The 17,560-nt window shown below is 32.7% G+C and overlaps 2 protein-coding genes across 2 annotated transcripts; both read right to left on the bottom strand.

Moving 5' to 3' along the window:
• Nucleotides 1-1,056: 1,056 nt before the first annotated feature.
• LOC125196796 (serine carboxypeptidase 24-like) lies at nt 1,057-3,475 on the bottom strand. Its single transcript, XM_048095422.1, has 8 exons — nt 3,217-3,475; nt 2,735-2,842; nt 2,552-2,647; nt 2,301-2,479; nt 1,816-2,216; nt 1,634-1,729; nt 1,431-1,536; nt 1,057-1,347 (listed from the first exon to the last, which is right to left on the bottom strand). The coding sequence occupies exons 1-8, from the start codon at nt 3,473-3,475 to the stop codon at nt 1,201-1,203; spliced, it is 1,392 nt and encodes a 463-aa protein (XP_047951379.1). The 3' UTR covers nt 1,057-1,200.
• An 8,844-nt stretch (nt 3,476-12,319) lies between these two features.
• Nucleotides 12,320-15,913, bottom strand: LOC125192510 (mannosyltransferase APTG1-like). Its single transcript, XM_048090107.1, has 9 exons — nt 15,514-15,913; nt 15,282-15,399; nt 14,863-14,967; nt 14,482-14,771; nt 13,458-13,739; nt 13,177-13,366; nt 12,960-13,111; nt 12,717-12,879; nt 12,320-12,613 (listed from the first exon to the last, which is right to left on the bottom strand). The coding sequence occupies exons 1-9, from the start codon at nt 15,750-15,752 to the stop codon at nt 12,530-12,532; spliced, it is 1,623 nt and encodes a 540-aa protein (XP_047946064.1). The 5' UTR covers nt 15,753-15,913; the 3' UTR covers nt 12,320-12,529.
• Between the last annotated feature and the right edge of the window lie 1,647 nt (nt 15,914-17,560).

Here is a 17,560-nt window from a genome sequence, read left to right as displayed (position 1 = left end):
ACTTTCAAATATAGTTTTAATTACTAATGCTTAGATTGAAAATAAAATAACAAGAATATATAATGGGAGAAGTGTTCATAACATAAAAAATAATACATAGTATAATAAACATATGAATATATGTATTTTTACATTACTAGTATTACTCGTTAAGAATTGGTATATACACCCTCTGTCCCATTAAAAATGCAACGTTTTCCTTTTTTGGTTGTCCCATTAAAAATGAAACGTTTCCTTAAATGGAAACAACTCTATCTCTACTTTTTCATCTCTCTTACTTTACTCTCTCTTCATTAACTCACAAAACAACACTACATAAAATCCTGTGCCGATTCTCAAATGTTGCATTTTAAGTGGGACGGAGGGAGTATATGCTTTATCTATACTTATATATCTATATTTTATTTAAAATTAAATTAGATATTGCATTAATGCTTGTTTATTTACATGTTTTGAAATCAAGTGTTTTATAATAAATATGTATTTAATTATATACTCATATATATATAAATGCTACAGTAAAACGGTTCGACCGATGGTTCGACCGGTTGGACCAGTTGAACCGTGAACCAGTAGCCTCGCTGGTTCGCTCGCCGGTCCGGTTTTTAAAACATTCTGAGACCCTATTCCACTATACATCTCTATTTAATATAAAGTCAAACAATTTTTTAAAACCCGTGTCGGATCAAACTAGGACAAACTTTATGGGACGGAGGGAACATAAGTTTTCCTTTTGCTTTATGCATTTCTCACCTGTAGCTGGATCCTTCCATCTTTAGCTGCATTTCTCATCCTTCTCGGTTTAATCCATATTTTTTTGTAATTGTTGGTTAAGTTTGTTTTCTTCTTTGGACAGAAACTTTTCGCTTTTGATCAATGAGGCGTATAAAGAAGCACACCAAAAGAGTATGCTTGTTAGATTATTCATAATTTTGTTAAGTTTTGGTCTAAATATCCTTTGTTACAGGCAATGAAGGAGAGAATGTGCGACCTACCTTGAGTAGTTGAGTATAGGAATGTTTACTTTTACATAACTCTCTCTTGGCTTAAAAGAAGTATGTGAATGAATAGCTTTATTTAGTACTATGGCATGTAAATTTGAGATACAATCAATTTTGAATGATCCATTCCTCCTATTGTAAGACCTGTTGTAGATATAATATCCTTGTCCCATTTTCTTCAAACCACATTTGCTCTATCTTACTCAGATTTCGGCAACTCTTTCCCAGACAAAAATGATTCTATAACCTTGAAAGCTCTAGCAGGTTGAGTCAGAGGAACCTCATGCCCGGCTCCTCTTACTGTCGCGAACGTTAGCCCATCATACACCTCCGTCCATCCTCCCACCTGTAAGTAAAAACCTCTTGTTTCATTTCACTGCGTATATTGCTAATAATATCTGCTGAATTTATATGAATTTCATTCATTACCTTGCCACCAGTATACCAAGCATACCATGGAGTTTTGATTTTGAGGTTGAGATGGCTCAGAGATAGCCTCGTTGCAGTTATAGGAACGATCGCGTCTGTGTCCCCACTGCAATGGAGAAAAATGTTAGGGTTACTTTCTAAAACAATGTTTCATTTCTGTGCATATTTGCTATGAAATTTGTTTATGTTTATGAGGATTGCACCTGAACACCCATATTCGAAGGCCTGCAGCGATTAATTTTGTGTACACGGGGAGCATTGAAGCGGGAGCGTCCTTCCAGTTGTTGAAAAGTGTATCACTGTAGTTTTACATACATATGTTATATGTAAGCAGCTAATTGTAGTAGTATACTCTCTGTTAGCTATTTATGATTTAGCGTATTACCTGCACGCTGTCCACTTGTATGGAATGGCGGTCGTGTTTGCATGCAGCGCCTTTTGCACATCCGGCCTGTTGTAGTATATCTCAGCATAGCTCTCTGTACACGGGTCGAATCCAGTAGTAGACTGTGCAACTCTCTTGTAGTGTAGAAAGCGCTTGCTTCTTCCTCCACCGGCTTGTGTTACATTGCACGCCTCTGTGTATATGTTGTACTGATTTATCTTCCCGATCTCTTGATCCGCGTAGATCAGAATGTCTACGCATTTCGGATAAGTGCTTTTGAAGCTGTTGTTGCATAATTTCAAAAGTGAGTTATATGTGTGATCCGATATCAACGCGTGGCTCCACCAGTAGTTCACGGTTCCAATGTAGTCGTATATGCTGTCTGTATCCGCATTTCCTACCTACACGACATATAAATCTTCGCTTCACATGTCGAATATATACGAGTAGTATTCATTGAATATTTAGAGTGAAAGTGGGCTTACAATGAATCCTTTTAGATTGATGATGGGTTGTGAGGAATGGTTGTTGTAATCATATATCTTGTTTGCCAGCTGTGGGACGTAGTGCCCTGCGTAGCTCTCTCCAGCTAAGTAGAACTCTCGAGATTTGTACTGTGGAAACCGATCCATCCATCTTCTCAGGAAAATCAGAGCATCCTCAGCTGTGTCACCAAATTAATTTCAATGTGATTCTGACCTTTGCCTAATAATGCAAAAATGGATGTGGAATGTACCTGTTCTGTCGTCCCCGGAGTCCTCCAGGTTGGAGCTCGTGTTTGTGTAGGAGAAACCAACGCCGGCAGGCGACTCAAGAAACAAAATATTTGCCACTGCACCCCCAACCATTTTTTGTTACTTGAGGTCTCAAAAAACACTTTTTGGAAAAAAATTTAGAAAAATTCAAGTGGTTGTGGTACCTTTATTCCATGAGTATTCATTGTGATAGAGAGATGAACCATTTTTGTTGATTCTAAATGGCCCTATTTCTTCTGATACACCATATGCCACTGATGAACATCCTGGTCCTGTTAAATTCAGAAACATTCATTGATATAAGTAGATGGCAAATATTCCATCAAAGTAACAAAAAAAAGACTTAAATTAATACTCATATATCCATACTGAATAGAACTATGGTCCACACATACATGTCTTCAAAAAGTTGTGTCAAAACGTCAGTGAACTAAAAAGTTAAAACAATTTTTAGTATTTTACAGTTAACAGTTTCACTATATATTTTACAAAAACTACTATAGAAATTAAATACTACTAATATACCCTCATTACGGATTATAGTGCAGTGGCTTTCAACAAATGAATACTACTACTATAATGTTTTTTCATGACTAATTAAATTGTGTTAATACTAAAATGAATAAATTGAGAAGAAAGAACGAACCTCCATTGAGCCAAAGAAGAAGTGGTTTAGTGTGTGGATCAACGGCAGCCTCGGTGAGCCAGTAGAAGAGGGCGCGGCCCTCTTCTTCGTTAACGGTGACATAGCCGGAATATTGGGAGAACTTGACCGCCGGCTGCCCCGGAAGCGCCGTTATGCGGTCAAGATCCTGTGCCTCAGCATATGCATTAATGCTGATTGCTAAAGAACTCACCATTATCATCAGCAAGTATAACACATCACTTATTCTTCTCCACTCCATTGCTCTCTACCCTTAATTAGCCCTTACTCAGTTACTCTCTCTCTATATATATTTATGATGTTTTAGTACGGAACGAAAATGTACTAAATTATTCTTAAAAGTTACAGGGAAGAATGAGAATGATGGATAGGGATGTTTTCAACACTCTATGCTGGAAACATGTGAATGAATATGATGAGGCATTTATGGGATATTAAACAGACGTATTCAAAGAGGAACAATTATGCATGCTGCTTTTATGTAGACATATATGTATGTTAGGACCATGCCTCTCTCTTTCTCTATAATATATAGTACATGTTAAATGGGGAAGATGGATAGGTTAATCAGATTTGAATTCTATTTATTACTTCTTTCCTCTTTTTATTTGATATTTTCTTGACCGTATAAAATAATTTAAATATGGTACTTGACAAACCAGATAAGGCGTTTTTTTCTAAATATAGGAGTGAATGTCTATATGATTTATGAAGTATTCAATGCATCCCATTAAGTCTATTCTTTTTTTCGGATTATTCTAGTATTATAGATGAGTCATTTATTTTTTAGAAAAAAATAATATAGTTACTCTTTTACTTTATTATTATTATTATTATTATTATTATTATTATTATTATTTTTTTTTTTTTCATATTATTTTTTCTATCCACCTTTTCTACTAAATATTACTCTCTTTGTTCCATAGTAATAGAGTCATTTCCCTTTTTAGTAAAAGTAACACGTTTCTTCTCACTTACTTTACTTACTCTTACTTTTATTTTACTATTTCTTAATTTATTCTCTCTTCTTCTCTCTATTTTTTTCATTTCTACTTTATTCCATTTTTTAACCCACCTAACACAACTTTTTAAATCGCGTGCCGAAAATAAACGCCACTACTATAAAACGGAAGGAGTATTTTTTTAAAAGTATCCAAAAAATGTCTCGTTTATGGCAGGACAAATGGTATAATGTAGTATTATTTACTAAGAGAATAAAATAAGGTAAATACTGAAATATGAATAATAAAGTAAATTAAAAGTGAATAAATGTATTTTGCCAAAAATAATTGTTTGACTTAGAGAGAGTAATTAATATTTGTCTTTCTTAATTGACTGTCATAATTATAATTAACACATCAGCAAATTAAATCTATAGATTTATTTTAATTTTGAAGTGTTAGTTGACTATTCTAAAATATTTACAGTATACTCCAGCATACGTGTCTATATATGTCTATATTTCATTTTTGGAACAATAGTAATCATTATTGCTGGAATTTAATGGGTGAAATACAGATATGCACACACATGGCTCTTAAGTCGTACTATAAACGTCAATGCGCATCAAACCATTGGTGCATAATTAAAAGTGGACTAAATTTATTACTTGTAGCAATATTTACTACAAGGACTAAATTTATTACTAGTACTACATGATAACACTGTGGAGTATTGACTTTTAATTTCAACGAGAAATTTTACTTTCTTTTTACTGTTTTGACGACAACTTTAAAACCAACCAGATTATTTGTAAATTTCCTTCAAGCCATGTTTGTTTGTCCGGATTTCATTTGTAAAAATAATTTGATTTTTAAATATTTAGAATACAGTGTTTATTTTAATTTTTTTATTAAATTGTTAAAATAATTAGAATTCTGAAAACAAGGAAAGTAGCAGTAGTACACGGAGTATAATTTTCCAAGATGTGACTCTCAATTTTTCCTATGTATTTTTTTTTTAAATTTTAGGATTCTTACATATTTAAGTATTCAATGGAGTGCAATTTTTATTGTTTTATATTGTCATTATTATTATGTTACAAATTTATAATTAATTTAGTTTTTTAATACTCCTATAATTTAAAGTTATGATTATTAGTGGAATATGAGGTCCATTACCAAAAGTAGTAAAATTAATTGTGATAAACAACGACGGACGAAGGAAGTACTCCCTCTGTCCACAAAAAATAGACTAATTTGTGGACGACACGAGTTTTAACGAGAAGTTGATAAAGTTAGAGAGAGTGGGAGAAAAAGTTGGTAAAGTAAGAAAGATAGAGAGAAAAAGTGGATAAAGTATAAGAGAGTGGAGAAAAAATGGAAAAAAATGTGAGAGAGAAACTTTCTGTTTTAAGAAATGAGATTATTTTTTATGGATATCTTAAAATAAAAAAATGAGACTATTTTTCATGAACGGATGAAGTATTATATTTACTAGGAGAATATATATCAAAAGTCTTTAAGAGTTATGTCCTGGGATATTAATGAGAAAGTTAGAATGTACTCTTTATGTCCCCAACAAATAAAGAATTGGGGACAATATAAGTTTTAATGTAAGAGTGAATTTTGAATTTGGTCCTTGAAAATATATTTTGCACCTTATTAGATCCTCGAACTAGAAAAAATATCGTCAGAGATCTCTGAATGAAAAAATATTATTTTAAGGTCCTTAATTTTTGTTTTTACCTTGAGCCTAAAAGCGCCTCTCCTCTCTTTCTCTCTTCCCTCTCATCTCTTTTTCTGTTATGTAGATGATGATCGAATTTTCATAATCAGAAATATAAAATTTGTATAATTTGCTCCATGAAAAATATTTTCATTCAGGATTTGAAATTAAACTTTAATATTGTGCAAATTTGATTTGATATGGAGACAATTTTATGTAGAGTGAACAACTTTTTCTGGTTCAACTATTGATGATATCAAAAGGTACTAAAACTTTAAAAACGGCACCAAAGGTCCTTCAATTTTGATATAATATTATTTAAACTATTTTTTTTTATTACTTAAATATTTTTGCCTGAAAATACCCTCAAACTCCTGAAGGACATTTTAGTAAAGTTTTCCCTTTTCATTTTTCGCACATAATTTCAAAATAAGTATGCAACAACCATAAAATTCATAAAATATAAAGTCAGAGGAAAAAAAATAGTATTAAGAAAATAAAAAATAAGTAGGATCCAGAATGATGGATTGTGTGAGCTATTTGTAGAGTAAAAAAAGAGATAAAAGTGACATGGAGTTCACGGACAATATAATGAAGAAATGAGGTTGTTGATGTCCTTAAACCATCTCAAATGATATTCTAAACCTCAAAATAGCTCCAATAGAGCTGCAAAACTCATCCCATTGTGGGTTTTTGAACGAAACATACTCATTTTCTAGTTTACACAAACAAAATTAAATATCTTTCTCAAATTTTGTGAATTTTGTGAGTATAAGTAATTTTGATGTGACTTTTAAACTAGGGACATGCTGTGGTTGGCGTGAAAGTAAAGCTGGCAAGAAAAATAATTCCTAGGAAACTGAATCCCAGTAATATGATTCCTAGTAACTTTACTTTCATGTATTTGGAAAATATCAAGATTTTAAATTTTATATTTAATTTAAAAATCAAACTATAAATATACTTATTATTTTTTTGTTTATAAAAAAGAATAATAATATAAAATTTTTAATAAATTATTAATTAAAAAATGATAATAAATATATTATTATATTTATTATTACGATGGATAGTTTAAATATCGATTATCTATCATATATAAAATAATATAATTATAAATGATTATAATAATAAATATAATAATAATAATAATTATTATTATTATTATCACATTATTTAAGGATATTATAATTAAATAATTTTTATAATTTAAGATTACATTGCGATTTTATTTATTAATTATTAATTAATTAAATAATATTTATTATTTATTATATAATTATATTTTATTTATTTAATAAATTATTCAATATTATTATTATAATAACAATTATATACAAATATTAATAATTAAATAGTTATAATAATGATAATTTAAATTATAGTTATTTATTATATTGAAATTAAGTATGATTTATAATTTTAAATTATTTTAATATGGTAAATAATAATAATATTATTATTACTATTATTATTATTATTATTAAATATGTAAGAATCCTAAAACTAGGAAAAAGAATATCCATGAAAAGTTAGGATTCTGAATCCTGGAAAGTTGTACTAGCTTTCTTAGTTCTCGGAATCTGATTACTTTCTCAGTTTGATTAAAAACCAAAACAAACACATGAATTTAAAATTTAAGGAATCAGATTACTTTCCCAAACAGAATCCTGACAATCATGTCACACCCCAACCTTTTTGACGTATTTATTTATTATAAATATATACAAATTAATGTAAAGAAATCACATATTAATCATTTCGCCATCCAAAATACTATAATTACAAAAATTCATTATTTATTAGGCTTATTTACATGTAAAGAAATGCATCAACTGCCAATCTTGATAATACACATAACTCGCGTAAATTAAAACATCAACCATATCTTACCCCTTAAAAATAATAGTATTTGTTTTCATGAGTCACAACTCAAGTGAAAATAAACCATACATTTAATTTTAAATCACAATTATCAACCATATTCTTTAATCAATACAGATATAAATAAACATCAAATATCATAAATAATTTCATGTTCATATGCATATGCCAATCTATTCCATTTTATTATTCTGTGACAAATCTAGCCTAGTATCTGCCCGAAATTCCATTGTATATGACCCGAAGGTCCCATTGCCTTTGTACATATATATATGACCCGAAGGTCCATTGTCATTGTATATATGACCCGTAGGTCCATTGCCATTTTATACATATATATGACCTGAAGGTCCATTGTCATTGTATATATGACCCGTGGGTCCATTTGTGACTATTGAGTGCACATGAAAGATCATAAGTCACGCTTGGGAGAAGGAAGAGACGCCGACCGTTATTTTGGAGTGAAGTTTTGAATTGGGGCTCAAAGCCAATCACTTGTTGGGCTCCAAAACATTTTTATCTCTTGGGCTTAAAAGAACTAACCATTTCGGCTAGAAAAGAATTAATTTAGGTGAAAAAAATGCTTCAGTAGTAAATTGGCTCAAACAAAGAATTAGAATTCTTCTTAATCAACCGCAAAAGTCAAAATTCTTATAAGCTTCGAAAAAAAAAGGTTAAACGAAGATAAAAACTTTGTCTTGAAAATCATCGCTCTTTCAAGAACAACAACATGACAGCAAAAGTCGGGATGTTACAGAGATTATCGAAAATTTCTTTCACACCATTTATGAATCTTTAGGATATACTATAATACAAAATTTATTATTCACTAGTGATATTAAAATACTTCAAGTGTATACACTTCTACTATGCTTTAGTTTCCTTTTGGCACTACTATCATATTCTCATCAATTAATATATCATTGACATTCTTTTATACATATATAATTTATATCCATTCTTCCCAACTTTTTATAATTATAAGTTCTATGACACCCTTTTCCTTACAAACATGTTCTACCAAATCTATCACAACATGCTTTTTTTTTTTCTTTTTCTTTTTTTAAACATTTAGAAATCTAATTATTATCATAGCACTAACTATCATTTTCTTATAGTTCAATACTCACTATATTTACAAAATTCAATCACAACTTCAATATGAGGTAAGATATTTGATTGGTATCCTTTTAATGTTTATAAAACAATGATATATCTTTTGTAGCCCACTCGAATCGAATTTTCATATATTTAAACATTTACTCCTATCTTACATTGTGTTTCATTCTGTTCAAACTATTACTAGTTTTGTTTAACTCTTTCTTTTCTTTTTTTTTACTTTCTTTTTTTTAACTCGATATACCTCTTTGATATACTTTCTAATCAAGATTTTCTCAAGACAAAATACTTGTAGTTAGAACTTTAAATCTTGTGATGGTTCAAGGACAATATCCTAACTCTTTTCTTTCAAAATTTTATTCATGCTTTTCTCGTTTGGCTAGTACTTAATATATTTCACATAATATATACAAATGTAGATTATCCCAACGAGACCTTATCCCTGCTCTGATACCACTTAAACTGTCACACCCCAACCTTTTTGACGTATTTATTTGTTATAAATATATACAAATTAATGTAAAGAAATCACATATTAATCATTTCGCCATCCAAAATACTATAATTACAAAAAATCATCATTTATTAGGCTTATTTACATGTAAAGAAATGCATCAACTGCCAATCTTGATAATACACATAACTCACGTAAATTAAAAAATCAACTATATCTTACTCCTTAAAAATAATAGTATTTGTTTGCATGAGTCACAACTCAGTGAAAATAAACCATACATTTAATTTTACATCACAATTATCAACCATATTCTTTAATCAATACAGATATAAATAAACATCAAATATCATAAATACTTTCATGTTCATATGCATATGCCAATCTATTCCATTTTATTATTTTGTGACAAATCAAGCCTGGTATCTGCCCGGGATTCCATTGTATATGACCCGAAGGTCCCATTGCCTTTGTACATATATATATGACCCGAAGGTCCATTGCCATTGTATATATGACCCATTGCCATTGTATATGACCCGCAGGTCCATCGCCATTGCTATCAGACCCAGGACATGACTGTCACAGATCCTCTTTAATCCAATGATTTAAGTATTCCAATACCATATGTCAAACATATACATTGCACCAATTACATATCCATATATTCCATCAATTAATTCCAATACTAAAGATAAACATATCCATTGCATAAATCACATATGCACATCATATTACACTATCAATATCAAATAAGACATAATTATTTCAGGTTCATATCATATAATTCAAATATTCACTCTAATTTAACACATAGCAATCAATCACATAAAATATGTAAAATTAAAAGTGTGATTTATACACACCTGACTACGATAATAGTTGTCTGAACCTTTTAATCCATCTTGCCATCTACGACCCTTGTTCCTTCAAAATTTCCTCCTATTGAAATAATATTTCTCTTCCTCATTTCTTTTTCCTTCACTAGTTTCCCTCTTTTTAATCCTCTGTTTCTCTTCTCCCCTTCCCTTTTTAACTCTTCTTCCTCCCTCCCTTTTAAAAAAATGAATTGTTAATGAACTATATATGTATATGTTTAAGTCGGTTTGGCCGACATGGAAAAACTAAATAACTATTGCTTCCGAACCCTTGTAAATAATTTAATATAAAGAAAACCCTACAATTTATTGCTTTTTGTGCAAGAAAGTTTAATAAATGGCCACATATATTACAAAACCTTTCATTTATTTTATTTAATTTGAATTATTACAAATGGCACTCCTCTATATATACTTATGCATGCAAATCTTAAAATTTGACACGCATGTACACTATCTTCAAAACTATATGTTCCTTATTTAATTGATAATATAAGCCACCTCCTTATTAATAATATATAGGTACTATAATTATGTTACTATATCATATAAGTATGTTTTTTCCTCCCACACACATGCATTCTCATGTTACCGTATGTGTATGCAATAATGCAATTACTAATATATTCACTTCGGGTCATGGATGTTACAAATCAAACATGGCCTAAAGGTATGTTTGAATTGGAGTTTATCTTTAAGAACACAACCAATTTGCAATAATGCTTTTCTTGGTTTTTCATTTCTATTTGTAGTGTTTGAATTGATGGTATGTAATCTATAGTCCTTAATGACACATGTTTAGTTTGTTGTTTATAGTAGGAAATTTCAAAACTATTCTTTGACTTTTTCTATATATCTATGACTGAGGGCTATATTAGTAATTTCAACCAGGGTTATATTTTTCATGATAATAAAACAACCATTTTCAGCCTTAATTCAATGGGCCCTTGCCCATTGAGCGGGTCTCCTAGATAATTTAATCAATAAATCAAACACCAGAAAAGGTCATTAAATGCACTCTAAATGTCCCTATCTATCAATTCAACCATACCCTAAAATGAATTTAAGTTTGGTGTAAATAGTTAGAGATGTTCTTTGACTATCTCCAATATTACTCCAAATCTCAAATTAGAGCATGAAAATTGCTCCCTAATGGTACCTTAAAACTAAAAATGACTTTATTGTAGGACGATTTTTTTTTACAAAAATAGACTCCTATTTTGAGGCGAGAAAGAAGTAGCATGTCATATTATTGGCCCTAAATAATGAATATAATATATTTTTATATTAAGAAAATAGTGTATAATCTATTAAATAAAAATAATAATAAAGTAGGAGATGAGACAAAATTAAAAAGAATAAAGTAAGAAAAAGGTAAAACTAAGTATGAGAAAATGTGTTAATTTTTACTCAAAAAAGAAATGTCTATAATATTATGTAACGCCCAAAATAGAAAAAAAGAAAACTCTACTGTTATGGAATAGAGGCAGTTGTAAACTCTTTCCATAGATATAGATTTTTGGGCCTAGACTGACAATCTATGTATATGGCTCTTTTATAACTACTCTCTCCGTTCCCGATTAGGAGTCACACTTTGACCGGACACGGATTTTAAGAAATGTAAAGAAAAGTTGGTTGAAAAAGTTAGTGGAATGTGAGACCTATTTTTTTATTTTAGTTTTATAATAAAATGTGAGTGAATTGAGTTAGTGGAATGTGAGACCTACTTACTATTTATGGTAAAAATGAAGTGTGACTCTTAATGAGTGACGGACCGAAATGGAAAAGTGTGACTCTTAATAGGGGATGGAGGGAGTATTAATATTAGGGGCATGTTAGAGTGCTACCACCTCTTAAAATAACACCTTACCACCATTTCTAGTCAGTCATTTGTACACGTGGACGAATAATAAGCTGCCATGTGGCAAAAAAAAGAAAAAAAGTTAAAAAAGACGGTCAACAATATTTTATACACTATACAACAATTTTTCTTGGACAGCAATATCCAACACGCTAGACAACAAGCGTATTGAATATTGTTGTGTAGCGTTTATAATATTGCTGTATAAGTGGTGTCACGATGTCACTTTAAGAGGGGTTGTCATTTTAACACGAACCATTAACATTATTCATAATTACAATCGATTTGTAGGGAAAAAAAAGAAAGAATATTTAGATTCAGCTACTCAAAGATGACGAAATTGTCGAATCAATCACCCAAAAAGGGGCCACGACACTGCTACTTCGAAAAATTTACCACTAATTCTTGACTTGTTCAGCCACCATCGCCTATTCAATGGCCAAGAAAACCATACAAAACGACAGAAGCTTGCAACTCCCTATCCACCTTAAAATGAGAATGAAAGAATCTTCGAATCTGCAAGTTTATGAGTTCAGTCTGTCAACCTCATACCTTTCAAATCTACGAGTCAGACATATCTAAGAAAGATGAGAAAATAGAACTCATTGAAATGTCAGACCTCCTTGAAATTATGTGACGCTAGAAACTCCTTCAATGGCTTCTCTTCTGCATCAAATACAACAATGTGGCTCGGCCGGTTCCAAGTTTGGGCCAACTTTGTAGCCAAACCAGCGGGGTCCCCTAAAAATTGTTCAGATTCGTCCAAGATTCCTTTCTCATCACTGTTCAGAGCAATGTCGAGTAAATAAAGAGAGTTGAATGTGAGTAATAGATTTCAAACTTTCGAATTTCACGTTCTCACCTTGGCGTACAGTCCAAGAAACGCATTGGAAGGTTGCGATGCAGAGTGGAGTAGTATGGTGTAGCATGGCAAGGCATTAGAAAAAGTATGCCTTCGACATTATTTTTCATGGCCTCCTCCGCGAGATAGTTCATGACATCCTCGGTTCCTCTCTGCAGACTGCAGAGGTTAGCAGGTAAAAGCAAAACCATCCTCAGTGACAGAAACATCGACGTACCTGATGGATCATGCTCATATATAACGCCATTGGGACGTTAGTTATGAGCAGGAAAAGGACTGCCAGTTCCAGCTTCGGGGCACGCCTAATATGGGGATTTGAATCTCCTTTTGATATCTCTGCTCGTCCTAGCTTGGCTAGTGAATAACCCGAGAACATCAATGCTACTGGAAGCACAGGAAGAACAAACCTGATAGTTGGAGTCTGATGATAATTAGAGGCATTAATGGCGAAGGAAGCACTAGACGCCATATCGCAAAATGCCATTAAAACAAATGTACCTGAACTCTTTGTGGCCAAGGAGGCTATAAATTCCCAGAACCCATAGGACCAATCCAGGAAGCTTCCACTCTTTGGACTTAACAATGCCCGCAATAGTAAACGGTATGTATGTAAAGAGCATAACAGTGAAACCTTGTGTCAAATACCAGTGCCATGCATGCGTTCCATAATAGTCTCCACCAGATGAGAAGAAATTGAACTTTAGAAAGTTAAGAGGAACAATCACCCATGACCCATAGAACTGACAATCCAATAACAATGTAAGACCAAGCACAATCCCCCTGATACAAAGATAATGATTTCAAAATAAATGGAAAACATGAAGGCCCTTCTTTACAAGATAATCACAGAAATAAAACAGCTAGAATTTAACTCAAACAATTGCCCATAAGTGGTTTACGCACATATGTAGCAATAAAAGGACAAGAACAACTGGAAAGTTAAATCGGTTATCTACACAGTTCGGATGTCAAAAGAAATGTAGCAAAAACCTTCATTTGAGAGACAAGACATGAGCTAACATAAGTTATCTTAATACTTGGCTCTAAACATAGCGAAGTATCTTGATCACATCCAAAGATACTGTAAGTCTGTAACTTAAGTCTGCTTTCTCAAAACATAATAATCCTAGTAATTTGCAGAATGCTGTCTTTATGTTCATTAATGTCAGCAGTGTCATAACGATCTCTCAGTTTAAAAGATAGGGTTACTTGCATGTGCTTTGGATTGCTGATCAACTTCCAATTGATTAATGGTCAATCACCTTTATTGTTTACAGCCTCTAACATGGTTCCAAAACAAGAGGCTCTCTCTCAAAAATATGATTAAGCAACGGGGCAATAATCCAAACTTCATCTTGCACACACTAATCTATTGCATTTCCCATGTAGAGGTGAGGTGAAGAATAATTGAGCTAATTTCTACAAATAAGAAGCAATATTTTACAAAAGCTTTTATGGTAACGCTTAAGATCTAAGCACAACGAAACAAAAAACAAACATGTATGGTTGTTAGCAGACTTACCCAATAGGAACAACCTCGAGAAGAAGAAACTTTAGCTTACTACGTGTTAAAAATAGCTCCAGACAGCCAACATAAATCCATGTGATAGCACTTGTAGGGCGAACGGCACATGCTACTGCTGCTATAGCCAGGGCATACTTTCTTGAACCAGATGGAAGTGCAGTGGCTGTTGTCCCTCTCAAGCAGGGCCAGCAGTATAAACTCACAATTGTGAGAACGGTTTCTAAACTATTAGAAAAGGTACGAGGCATGCAGTAAAACAAGAACCAGTTGCTCAGCTGTGCGAAGAGCTGTCAAAGAGTTAAGTAGCACTAATCTTTGTACTCCATTAAAAAACAGTTTTGGAAGCATAGAAAAACCATTTAAGCAAAGCAAGGATACAGCCCATTCAGCAACACTACCACCAAAGAGAACTCGAGAAAATTTGTACACGTAGAGATCACCAAAAGAAGCAAATATCGACTGCAACAGCCGAGGAGACCTTATCTGTGCAAGATCACATCAATGCCACACATTTTGCAACAAAACCAGTGCTAGCAGAATGTAGAATAACCAATAACAATAAAAAAAAGTACTCCAGTAGTAGTAAATATGCTGAATTTCCTTTTTCGTATGTCCCATAGAAATAGTCTATATCCATTTATGGAAACCTTTTCACGTTCTCTTTTACTTTGTCAATTACGCATTAAAACCCGTGCCACCCTCAATTAGCCTATTTCTATGGGACGAAGGGAGGATGTAACACGAAAAAGAAATTGAAGTTTTGCAAAATGTTGAATTGCAAGAAATTGACAGTGTACCATGAACCAGAGAGAATCAAGATGAAGAAAGGCAAGAACTTTATACAGAGCAGCAAAGATAAGTGGATGCAAGTAGCTCCTTATGCCTTTTTCCCATTCCCATGTCAGATGCCCATACCTAACATTTTCAATCAACAATTCAAAGAGATGAACTGTGAAATTTATGCTTGTGTAGTTGAGAGAGAGAGAGAGAGAGAGAGAGAGAGAGAGAGAGAGAGAGAGAGAGATTTACCCAAACGAAATTCGATGGGCTATTTCAAGAGCTTGCCAGTGTTCATCCGGATTGAAGTATGTCTGCACGAGCAACGAATTGATAATGCGCGCGATCAAACAGAAAATAAATATTTTGGGTAGAGATCGTTGTGAATCAGGGTTTCTGGAGGAGAATTTTTTGGTGTCATCATCGTCATCTTCATCTTCTTCTTCTTCTTCAACAGACGAATGGGTTTCAAGGTTTTTCCTTCTCTTCATTTTTCCTAATTTTCTCTTTTACCGATTGATTGGATCGTAAAATGTCGCCTGAATGTGAATTTTCACATTTTCTAATTCAGATTTTCTTTGTCGTTTATTTTCTTTTTTACATTTTTCTTGAGAATATGTTCGGTAATCGTGATTCGTGATGGTCACTGCGATTGCACACAGTGGCTTTTGTTGTCTACAATCATGCTATTTTAAAAATCAATTCATGCATTTAACATTGAATAATTTGAATTATCTCTACGATTTAGAGCATTTCAGGGGGTAAAGGTATATATATAAATACCATTCTAAAAAATGGATATATACCCTTTCAAAAAGGAATAAATTTCAAAGGAAGTATATAGAAAAAGATAAATTATCGAGTAAAAAATAGTACAAGATGCATTCCAAAACATGAAGTATATATTTTTTCAAATATTTTTTTTACAGAATGATTTTTCATGAAAAAAAGCTAATATATTAGTTATAACACATTTGAGAGATACCATCTTAAAAACCATCTCATAGCTTGGGAAACCATTCAAAAACCGACAATCACGGAGGTTCGGATGTGGACAGGGGCGAAACCAGGATTTTATTGGAGAAGGGGCAAAAATATAATACATAGGAAAATTTCATATATTTGAGAAGGGGCATTTAGTGTGGTTAAAGTACATAATTAAAAATTTATGTATAAACATATAAGAAAATGAGTGGACGAGGAGGGGCAATTGTCCCATGTCCTCATAAGGTGGCTACGCCCCTGGATGTGGGTGATATCTCTACTAGAAATTCTGCCTTGTTGTTCAAGTGGTGGTGGGGGTTCGCTGACGAACAAAAGCCATTGTGGAAGTAAATTGTCAAATCCAACCACATATTGAATACCTCGGGGACTTTCAGAAGATGGATAAGAAGAGCTTAACAAGTATTTGGGGCCAGGTCACTGATTTCAGTGAATTTAACGAGGTAGTGCAGCATATTGCTAACAATGGCATTCTTGTAAAAGTTGGCGATGGAAAGTGTACAAGTTTTTGGCTCGATCATTGGACAGGGATCGAAAGTCTAAAAAACCGCTTGCTTAGATTGTTTATGTTATCAATGCAAAAAGAAAGTCTTATAGAGCATATGGGTGAGTGGGAAGAAGAAGGCTGGAAATGGATATTCAAATGGAGAAGGAAACTTTTTTGCATGGGAAGAAGACTTAGTTGGTGACCTCCTTGTAGCCGTGAATCAGTCTTCGTTTTGAGCAAACACGAGGGATGTGAGGGTGTGGTCAGGGGATAAGTCGAATACTTTCTCGGTATCCAACTTTATTTTGCAAGTTGGTCAGCGAATGGAGATGGATAGCTCACCGTCATACATAGGTCGACTACCTTGGAGGAATCGCGCCCGACCACGAGCTCGGCTTCATTTGTGGTTCATTCTCCAAGGAAGACTCAACACAAAAGAAAGATTGCACATGTTAAATTTTGCTGGCATTGAGGATGATCGATGTGCTCTATGCATGGAGGAACCAGAAATCATTGATCACCTCTTTTTCACCTACAAGATCTCCAGCAGGTTTTGGTATTATTGTTGCAAACAATAGAACTTGTCTTTCTGCCTCCTCAATCATACAAGGATATGTCTTCTCTTTTGGTTCGGTAATCCTTTAATAATTTTGACAAGCAATTATGGATCTCCATGTTCTACATCATCACATGGTCCATTTGGGATATTCGAAATAAGATCACCTTTCAAGCATTCAAGCCTAATTGGGAGTTCGAAGAGAGACGATTTTTTTGGTGCTTAGGCATGTGGGTGAAAGGATGGTGCCCAAA

This window comes from Salvia hispanica, chromosome 6, assembly GCF_023119035.1.
Source record: "Salvia hispanica cultivar TCC Black 2014 chromosome 6, UniMelb_Shisp_WGS_1.0, whole genome shotgun sequence".
NCBI classification, from domain to species: domain Eukaryota; kingdom Viridiplantae; phylum Streptophyta; class Magnoliopsida; order Lamiales; family Lamiaceae; genus Salvia; species Salvia hispanica.
The sequence above is the reverse complement of the archived record's forward strand: the minus strand, read 5'-3'. Positions and strand labels throughout refer to the sequence as shown.

Coding starts and splice junctions, on each gene's coding strand:
- LOC125196796 (XM_048095422.1), bottom strand. CDS start 3,475: ATGGAGTGGAGAAGAATAAGTGATGTGTTATACTTGCTGATGATAATG. Junction 2,843..3,216: donor TCTTCTTTGGCTCAATGGAG/GTTCGTTCTTTC, acceptor TGAATTTAACAG/GACCAGGATGTTCATCAGTG. Junction 1,537..1,633: donor CTTCGAATATGGGTGTTCAG/GTGCAATCCTCA, acceptor TCTCCATTGCAG/TGGGGACACAGACGCGATCG.
- LOC125192510 (XM_048090107.1), bottom strand. CDS start 15,752: ATGAAGAGAAGGAAAAACCTTGAAACCCATTCGTCTGTTGAAGAAGAA. Junction 14,968..15,281: donor TTGATTCTCTCTGGTTCATG/GTACACTGTCAA, acceptor GATCTTGCACAG/ATAAGGTCTCCTCGGCTGTT. Junction 13,112..13,176: donor ATATGAGCATGATCCATCAG/GTACGTCGATGT, acceptor TGCAGTCTGCAG/AGAGGAACCGAGGATGTCAT.